Below are 10,005 nucleotides of genomic sequence, written 5' to 3'. Positions count from 1 at the left end.
AAACCTTCACACGTGTTGTGGTTAATCGTACCACAATGACCTCTGTGTCAGCAGCAATAACAAATCGAACTTGAGGTTACCACGGAGGTGGAAAGAAATCCAGACAGCATATCAGCTCACACAATGTACAACGTAATCTATTATGTCCTCTCCTACCTACACACAATGCTTTATGGTAAAGGTGACTGGCCCCAAACCACTCTATGGTGGAACTTGTATAGCCGGTGCTAGTCTCATTTATGGCAGTGAGGTTGAAGGAGGAGTATTGAATAGAAATGCCTTGCTCATTCAGTCTGTTCTAAGGCATTTAACTGGACATTATTTGTCTTTGGTCATCAATGATTTGTGAAAAGTCAAGGCATTTGAAAAACCTAATTCAAGGTAGAGTTCAGGGGTCGATACCATGTAGACAATGTTTAAAACGAGGTTGATTTGTCGCGCATGTACCTAATATTTTTGTGCAGGCTCTGATGCCCACATTACTATTCATTCTATGTGCTGTGTAACACAAGTCATGTGGAACCCAATACGCCAACAATGAACCCTTTACAATCTAGCTGCTGATCATTTATATAACTGAGGAGATAACAGGGAGGTATCGATGGCTTGAAAGTCACAGCTCACTGGCTAATTGTATGAAGGTTTATAATAGCGTCATGGAGACAGGGCCCCTTCACCAACGTATGGCATCAGATATATGAAACCTTCCATGTGCATCTTTATGGTGAGGTTGTTTTCATCATATTCTCTATTTTAAGGGACATTTGTATCTGTTTCTCCTGTCCCCATCACATTTAATTGTGTTCTCAGTCTATTGCACAGTTCTGATACATTTGTTTCTTTGTTCCTGGTAAAATCAGCAGAGTACTTTCAAACCCTGAGAGCCATATAATTACAGAAAGTAGTCAGTGACAAGAGAGAAAAACAGGCAAAGTAAATAGTGCCAAATCAACACTACTGTGGGCCTTCATCCCAAGGTATTTAGCTCTGTATCTGAGGGGAATCTCAATCAGTGGCAGTCCACTTGGTAAAAATAATTCAAAATCACATCATTTCAAGCAGAGCATTCAAATGCCAGCCTGGTGCTGTATTGAAGAGCACATCCCCGCTCTCTGAGAGCGGAGACCAACACTATTTATAATGCACGGCTTCAGTGGCATCAGCCTTTTCATTAGTCATGCTGTCCATGGCTCTTTCATCCAGCCCGTTTTCCCTTTATAAGCCCTAAATGAGAGAATGATTACATGTTACTACATGGCTGGCAAAACAGATTATAAGCATTACAAATGGCAAACTGGAATATTTATTATCAAACAAATACCAAATGTACTTTGTAATACTTCAAACATGCCTGACAAAGGAAAAATAATAGTTCTGACGTGCACAGAAATTTACCTGAGGAACACGGTGGCTCTGATGATAAGGGCTTGATACATACAATACATTCTGGCCCATAGATGTTGATACCACCTTGTCTGTAGGTGAAGATGAAAACAGCCCCTACGGAGAAATGATTGGCCTGCAAATGCACAGCTTATTGATACCTCAAGGGCGCCATCTTCTGGTAGGCTAAATATTTCAGCTCGAGTGAGAAATGAATGATGCATGCTTGATCCCAATTTTTTGTTGGATTTACAGATGTGGTATGGATGTGACTTGTACTTATAAAGTATGTCTAAAATATTTTAGGGAAGGTTTCAAGAATTGTAGATGTTGAATAATGTAAATCATTGTAGAATATCCATCGATTTTAATGAGTTGGGTAAAGATATAGAACTCTATAGATTTTTACAACAAGTACATTCAGGAAGGACAAATAGAGGGGCTCCTCAAGCTTTAGCACCTAAAGCCTTTCTTTGCAGGTGAACAAAGCTTACAACACGCATGGAAATATACAGTCAGACCATTACATTTTTTCTGTACGACCTGGCAAGGAAAAACAACTCTGACGACTCCTTTCGGCTGGCTTTTGGTTTGACTGTCCTGACGTCACGGAACACAGCTGAAAGCTTCTGCTGAAGCTGGTGCGCCAATGCCCCGTCCCAATACTTACAAATCAGAGAGCCACCAGTCTGCAACACCTTCTCAGCCAAGTCAATCAATGACAATGACATTGTGATGAGTTTTTCATGGTCCATCTCCTTGAAACCACTGGCATTGGGTGCCATATCACTCATGATGACATGAGCCTGGGCACCAGGGAGAAGTTCAAGCAGCTTGGCATGTGTGACTGGGTCGGTGATGTCATGATTGGACAGGAAGTGAGCTCCATCTAGAGGTGCTATACGCAGAAGGTCAATTCCAACCACAGTGCCACGGGGAAATTCTCCATCTGGAAGTAACAAAACATGCAAGAGGTCATGAAGTGTGGAACTACTGTCATAACTCATTTTCACAGCTTATTGTGCTAAAAGGACATTGGATAACACTGTCAAGCCTTGAAAATTAATTTCACTGATGGCACACTGATGTTCTACAGATGATCCTAATGTTTGGCACACAGCTCTCCACAAGACCAACAATGAACTTAAAATGTCAGAAAAGAGAACAATGAGTACATTGATTCCACCCCCAAAAGTAACATTCATATTTATTATAACGGTACTGAGACGGTTCAAGGTTCGGAGGCCAGATCAGTTTGTCCACTACTTCGACCAAATAAAACCTCTTGTCTCTAAACTTAAAACCTCTCCACTGTCACTACCTACAACAGCCTCCACTCCCTCTGTGCCCTAGTATCTAGTCCCCAGTGTCGCTCTTCCTCCCTCGCCTGCAGCAGACACAGCCCTGAGCATGAATCTCTCACGCGTGACACCAGCAGTACCACAGCATCTTCTAGAGGAGATCAGCCTGGTGCTTCAGCATAGGGATGAGGTTTGGGAGCCGCAGTGTGCAATGAATAATGTTGAAGAGGAAAACCAGGCTCTCAGAATGGAATTTAGAGAGGAACTGCCCAGCACAGTCAACACCAGCCACATGCACAACCTGCAGAAGGAGCTACATGAGCTAAGGCAGGAATTTCTCAGCCACAACCATCCACTCTACAAAGAGTCCGACAAAAACCAGGACAACGTCTGAATCAGAACCCACCGACCAGCCCAACCAACCAACCAATGCACTGACCCAACTGACCACTCCATCCCCAACTCACAGCCTGTAATTCTCCAATCACTCCTGCCATCCTCCATAGAACTGACGTAAAACCAGACATGACATTAATGATGGATTCAAATGGAAAGTTTATATGAGAGAATAAACTTTTCCCAACTAAAAACGTGTCAAAGTTATGGTGCCCCACAACAGAGAGAGCTTTGGAGATATTGACTGTGGCCCAGCTTGGCTCCCCCAGCCATATCATCATTCACACAGGGACCAATGACCTGTATGTCCAACATGAGCGGGTGACCACATCACTAAGGGGAGTGATAGAAAGGGCCTTCGCCATCTTCCCCTTCACGAACATAGTAATATCTACCCTGCTCCAGAGGAGAGATTTCCACCCTGCCACCATTCAGAGGGTAAATGCCAGCCTCTCTCGGGACTGTGTGCTATGGCCCAACGTACACCTGACCCACCATCAGCCTGGACTGTTTTTACTACAATGTACACCTAAACAAAGAGGCAGTCCTCACCTTCGCCAGGACGTTAAAGGATGTTGCTCTGGATGGCCGGTCCACCTCACATGAGCAACAGAACAGGCACCAACTCCATGAGACAAATCAGATGCTCCTTTAGACCTGCATCTGGTGGCGCCTCACAGAGATTGGAGAACAGCCAGCAACACTGCCCCCGCCAACACCACCCTCTACCACTTCTCTCCAAGGAACCGCATACAGATACACTGAGCTATGCCCAAGCCGTACGCAGTCAAAGAGGCCCCATGCAGAGTTGGGAGCATCACCGGCCACACTGCCCTCCACACCACCCTCTTCAATTCCCCTTACAACCTCCCTCCCAGGCTAGTTTTGGTTACACTCCCTACTCCCATCCCCAGGACAGGCCTGGGACACTCCTGCCCACCATAGCAGCTCCAGCCCTGCAACAGGAGCCACACCAAGGCCTCCTGTGCACACCCAGAATGGAGCATTGGCAGCCGCCTCCTTTGGCGGGAGCTTCATCCGGGTGGACTGAGCTCTGCCAACACTGCTCTCCCAGTTCCTGCCCTAGCCACTGCATCCAGCGACGTGAGGGAGGTCTGTCAAATGCTGTCTACTCTGCTCTTATGTGGGTTGGCCAGAGACCTTGGCAAAGTCTCAGCTCACTCAACAAATAGCTGCAGATGACCCTATTCCTGTTAGCTCTTATGTGACTGAGCTGAATATGCCCTCTGACTTTAAATCCCAAGGGTCTTGGGCTGACGCACCTAAATGTGCAAAGTATGATTTAAAAAAATGGACACAATTGACATTTGGGTGCAGGACTCGTGCCCTGACATTCTGGTTCTCTCGGAAACATGGTTAAATGGTTCTGTATCTGATAAAGACATTGAAGTAAATTATAATGTATTTAGATGTGACAGATTACAGAAAGGGGGAGGAATGGCCATATATGTCAAATCTAATTTTATGGTGTCCCAATCTTTAAATATTTATATTCCCAATCAATTTTAGCTCCTGGTTGTAGATGTGCCCATAAACCAGAATACACACTTATTTGTTGCTAGTTGGTCATTTTAGGGGATTTTAATCTGGATTTGCTATCCCCGGCCTCAAATCAATTTAAGAACATATACATTGATTTTAATCTGACTCAATTGATCTCAAAACCCACACGACTAAATGTGAAAAACCCTGTTAACTCCTCATTGATTAATTTCATTCTTACTAATAACCCCAAAAATATATATTTAATATTTATGATCTCAGTGATCATTGTCCCATAGTATGTATTAGAGATACAAAACAGCAAAATACTAATCCTTGATTAATTAAGAAGAGACATTTGAAAACATTTTCTCTTCAAGGGTTTTTAAAATGACATGTTCTACTCTGATTTAGCCACCAGCTCCTGTATTCCTGACCCTGAGTTGGATCTACTCCGATTTCAGACCACTCTCGTCTGAGTGTGCCAGAGTGCAGAATAACTGATTAATTTTCGAATGCTCAACACCCATTGAATATGTGTGTGAGTAAACCTCAGCAAAAAGTTGTATTTAAAATTGTTGCCAGCAGCAGTTAGTCAGTCACAAACACTCTGAATAACATGAAAACAGCCTAACCAGCTCTGCTAGGGCGAGAAAAATGGTCAGAGTGAAGTGTTCTCTCATTTATGCCTGGAAGTAACTAGCCTGCTAGCTAACTTTAGCCAGTGAGCTTGGGTGCTTGACTGCCGTTGTGAGGTCAGAACGCTCGGATCAACCCTACTCCTCAGACAGAGCATCCAGTGTGCACTCTGAATGCTCCAAGAGCGAAACGCTCTGAATTTACAAATGGACAACGCTCTGAATTTATGAACACCCAGAGCGCACTCTGAGCTCTTTCTGGCAATCCAGAGTGAATTTATGAACGCACCCCTAGTGAATCTTTGTTTTAATTTTTAAAATGTGCTATCTGTGATGTGCTAGATGCCTTGCTTAAGATTGGGCTGATATGCTTGATCCATTTTTGCTGCAGCTCTCTGCCCCCGACAGCTGAATCATTAACCCATATGTTTAACCTGACGATTATATCTGGTACTATCCCCAAGGTTTGGAAGGCGGCCCAACACCAAGGTGTTGACCCTTGTGACCTAAATAATTATCAGCCTATTTCTAAAACCTTTCTTGCCTAGATAAAATATTAGAATCCTTGATTAATTCTCAGCTAAGATCTGTGTGCCCCGTGACAACAATTTTGGACCCCTTTGTGGCCTCCCTAAATGTGGAGTATGAAACATTTTACATAACACATTTTTGCTATTGTTCTTTTTTTACATCCGTTATTAGACAGTGGCAACGATGATGATTATGAACATGGTCTTTTGCCTGCTTATGCCTGCAATGCAGTGAAGAAAACGATATGACAACAATAACGTCTAATGTAACTGGCCCCTCTAACAGTACAACTGTACAAGCCCCAGCTTGGCCCCCCCAGTTGAAATGGTCTAGAACCACCACTGGTCTAGACCAGGCTGAATGTAACTGGTTTAAAAATTACTTGACAGATAAGAACTCAATGTGTTTCTACTGACGGTGTTAAATCAGGTTTGCTGGATATTACGAAAGGTGTACCATAGCGGTCGATTCTGGGTCCTGTACTTTTTACATTAACAATATCGACTCGTCTGTAAAAAATATTTTACCTGCATTTGTACACCGATGATACTGTTGTGTATGTTATTGTCCCCACGGGTGACCAGGCTCTATCTGAGCTACAGTCTGCCTTTATTGTATTGCAGAACAACTTTATTGACCTGAAATTAGTAGCCTACTGAATGCAGGTAAAACTAAGTACATGTTGTTCTCTAGAACACAGAAAAATAACTGATGATTTAAGCATATGTCCTTGGGATGGTGTTCATACTGATCGTGTCCCTGCTTACAGAGATAGATGAAAACTGTCTTTAAAAAGCATGTTGATGAGTTAGTAAGAAGCTTCTTCTATAGAAATATAATGGGCTTCTTCTATAGAAATATAATGGGCTTCTTCTATAGAAATAGGTCCTGCCTCTCACTAAATGGTAGAAAGCATATTCTTCAGTTGACGTCCCTATCGGTCCTAGACTATGGCAACATCATCTATATGAACGCAGCTGCCACTTCATTAAAGCCATAAGATACAATTTATCATAGCGCACTATGCTTTATTACGGGCGACAATTTTAGTACTCATCATTGTATTCTCTACCAGAAAGTTGGTTGTCCCGCTTTGATGTCACATTGCTATGTTTTCATTTATAAAGCCCTTTTACAAAAAGTTCCACTGTACCTAACATCTTGACAAAACTTTAGACTTAGGAGCTGATTTAAAAAATAAAAAAAGCTGATTTACCTTTCTTGCACCTTATTTGTGGAACAATCTTCAAAATGTTCTTAAATGTGATGTTTTGGTGCCTCTAGGGCAATTCAGAAGGCTGATTGAGGACCTTATTACTGATGAATGGGTTTGCTTTTTATGACCATGTTCTTTCTGCTTGTATTTTTTTTATTTCTATTGTGCGTATTTTCTGTAATTTATGTAATTCAGGGCTCATCTGTAAAAGAGACCTTGGTCTCAGTATGACTCCCTGATAAAATAAAGGTTAGATAAATAAATGCAAATAAACATGGCAGTCAGAACAATGTCAGATGCAGGAAAATATATATTTGGCCTGGCTGGTCGGTTAATTATAACAGCATGTCATGTGCTAATCTGCCAGTTAGGTAAATACAAGACGAACTCACTAGCCCCAGTTGAGTTGACCCTGTGAACAGCTATCTGGCTCCAAGCACCCGGTGCAGCACCACAATCTATTACGTTGAATCCAGGTTTTAAAAGTTTGTATTTGTCATCAATCTCCAGCAGTTTGAAGGCGCTTCTACACCGGTAGTTGTGCACATGGGCAGCCTTCACAAAGGGGTCATTAAGCTGCCGAACTATCCAACGCTGATCGGCAGTACTCTTTCCTTTCAGATTATGCGCAGCCTTTTTTAGGAGATGTACAGAGGTATGTAGATATGATTTTTGTAACACTGAGTTCCACATTATTTAGCTAAATATAATGGCAAAAATGTTCTAATCTGTGCTAATGCTGCTGGCAGACAGCATTTCGTTCGATTTTGCAGTTGCACTTCCTGATCACGTGAGTTTGTTGGACACGCTCGATTTAGTCAAAGACAGCCGACTCCGCGATTTAGCGCTCCCGGTAGTCCTGCAGGGAGACATTGGAATCATACGTGATCCGCCAACCCGGCGCGCCGCGCGAGCTAAATTGAACGCAGCTAATTAATCTGTCCGAGAACATCAATGATGCACATCATCTGCGCAGAAATTATAACGCGTGGCAATTATTGAATTTTCAAACGTTTTAAATTATATGAGGATGCGTAATTAAATATGTTACCGTAATACTACAGCAACTGCTATCACCAGCTATGGATATTTTTTTTTTTATGGTTTGGCATTATACTTCTGTTTCCAGTCGACAATATTTGAGGGTAACACATTTTCACAGATTTTTAACTAAAACGACCAAATGTATCCTATACTGTTTTTATCAATGTCGAATGTTACAGGTCAGTGTCCGACACATTGAATACGATCACCTGGCAGGCCTTGCCACTGTCAACGCGGGACTGGAGAAATTCGTTATTCATTCTGGATAACTCTAATCTATGAAAACCATTTAAGGACTAGATTGACAACCTAAACGTTGCTATGACAGCAAGTTACGTGCATGGAGTTTTACTTCTAGTCTAATTGAAGAATGCAATAAAAGGCTACTAGTTTAAGTTTGCTGATGTGCACTGCTGTGATGTCTTGCATACCAGAACTCTTACAATAGTGTTTTGGCAGAAAATAACTTTAGAGAATGCTTCTCAGTAATCTGCAATGTATCATCTCTAGAGATACTGTAGCTTCGATTACAACCAAGAGAGTGAGGTCATCCATGGATTGTGGTCTACGGATTATTACACACTGATTATGTATAATACAGGTACAATGTTTACCAACAAGCTGCTGACTCTGGTGCTGCTGGGCATGAAGAAGAGAGGGTTCGGCGCAGTGAAGTGGAATGGGTTTGGTGGCAAAGTCCAACCTGGGGAGACTATTGAAGAGGCTGCCAGGCAGTGAGATTTGTTTCAGTCCTCGGTAGATGTCTTGAAAGGTTTCCCTTCAGTTTGGTTTAACAATTTGCATGTAAAATCACGTTAACAGATTCCAGCACTGGGCAGCATCTGATACTACATATCCCCCATAAATGTCATATTGTGATGTTACAGTATGCATGGTCTGATTATTTCCTGTTATGAGGCCTACTATCTATTTTTTTTCCTACTCTGGTCTGAAAGGGGCACACTTTCCTGCCGCTTTCTTTCTACTTACAAATGGTTTGTTTCTTCCAGAGAACTGCAGGAGGAAAGTGGCCTCACAGTGGATGCACTTGATAAGATTGGAAATATCAAATTTGAATTGATCGGAGAAACAGAGCTGCGTGATGTCCACGTTTTCCGAGCTGACAACTACAACGGGGAGCCAACAGAGTCAGATGGTATTCATTCTCAATCTCATGCATTCTATTTAGGGCCAGGTTTGTGACCAGGATAAACCCATAGCCCAATGGGCTATAATCATAGACCCCATAGTTTTCCTGGAATAAACTGCTGCCCATACTACATACCTTTTTATGGACATTTTAGACTGATGTCTGACGAAGTTCACCAACTTATACATTTTCTCTTAGAGATGAGGCCGCAGCGGTTTAACTCGGACAAGATACCCTTCGGGTCAAATGTGGGTTGACGATATTCTGTGGTTTCCACTGATGCTTCAAAAGAAGTTCTTGGGCTACTTCAAATTTCAGGGTCATGACTTGATCATCGATCACAAGTTAGAGGAGGTAGAAAATCTTTAAGACAGACTACTGGCCTCTGACTCATTCATACTGTATCAAAGAGCATTCCCACAGTGTTGCCTACCTGAAACATCCCTGGAGAAATACTGCAGAATTCCTACTGATTCCAGCTACCCTTGTTCATATTCAGTGCCAAGAAATCCCCAGGTCTTTGTAAATGTACAAATACTTTGTTGCCAGTGAATCAGTAACAATTCCCACTGAGCCAAAACTAAATACTGGATGTGTAAATGTTGCTGACATATGTATCCCATTCCACTATTGTGTTTATATTACATTTTTAAAGTGTGTGCGAATGCAGTGTGCTCTTTAGTAAAGAATGCGCCGCTTTTTTTGTTACTTAAACAGGTGGAATGACAATGACATTAGTCTGGAATGACAATGAAATTAATTGTTCAACATCCTGTTTAATTGAATTTAGTATCAGGGTAATTTTGATATTTATTTAACCTTTAACTAAGCAAGTCAGTTAAT

General features: G+C 42.1%; 1 protein-coding gene and 1 pseudogene across 2 annotated transcripts; one reads left to right on the top strand and one right to left on the bottom strand.

The window, feature by feature from the left end:
• Window positions 1-321: 321 nt before the first annotated feature.
• mrm2 (mitochondrial rRNA methyltransferase 2) lies at window positions 322-7,779 on the bottom strand. 2 transcript variants are annotated; one of them, XM_029760345.1, is made up of 3 exons: window positions 7,361-7,779; window positions 2,054-2,332; window positions 322-1,224 (listed from the first exon to the last, which is right to left on the bottom strand). In XM_029760345.1, the coding sequence occupies exons 1-3, from the start codon at window positions 7,659-7,661 to the stop codon at window positions 1,196-1,198; spliced, it is 609 nt and encodes a 202-aa protein (XP_029616205.1). In that variant the 5' UTR covers window positions 7,662-7,779; the 3' UTR covers window positions 322-1,195. The 2 variants fall into 2 exon arrangements, with proteins under 2 accessions (XP_029616205.1, XP_029616196.1); XM_029760336.1 differs by lacking the exon at window positions 322-1,224 and having other exon boundaries at window positions 1,724-2,332; window positions 7,361-7,778.
• A 167-nt stretch (window positions 7,780-7,946) lies between these two features.
• Window positions 7,947-9,872, top strand: LOC115198426 (7,8-dihydro-8-oxoguanine triphosphatase-like; annotated as a pseudogene).
• Window positions 9,873-10,005: the final 133 nt, after the last annotated feature.

Source organism: Salmo trutta, chromosome 1, assembly GCF_901001165.1.
Source record: "Salmo trutta chromosome 1, fSalTru1.1, whole genome shotgun sequence".
NCBI lineage: Eukaryota > Metazoa > Chordata > Actinopteri > Salmoniformes > Salmonidae > Salmo > Salmo trutta.
This window is presented reverse-complemented; position numbering and strand designations above follow the sequence as displayed.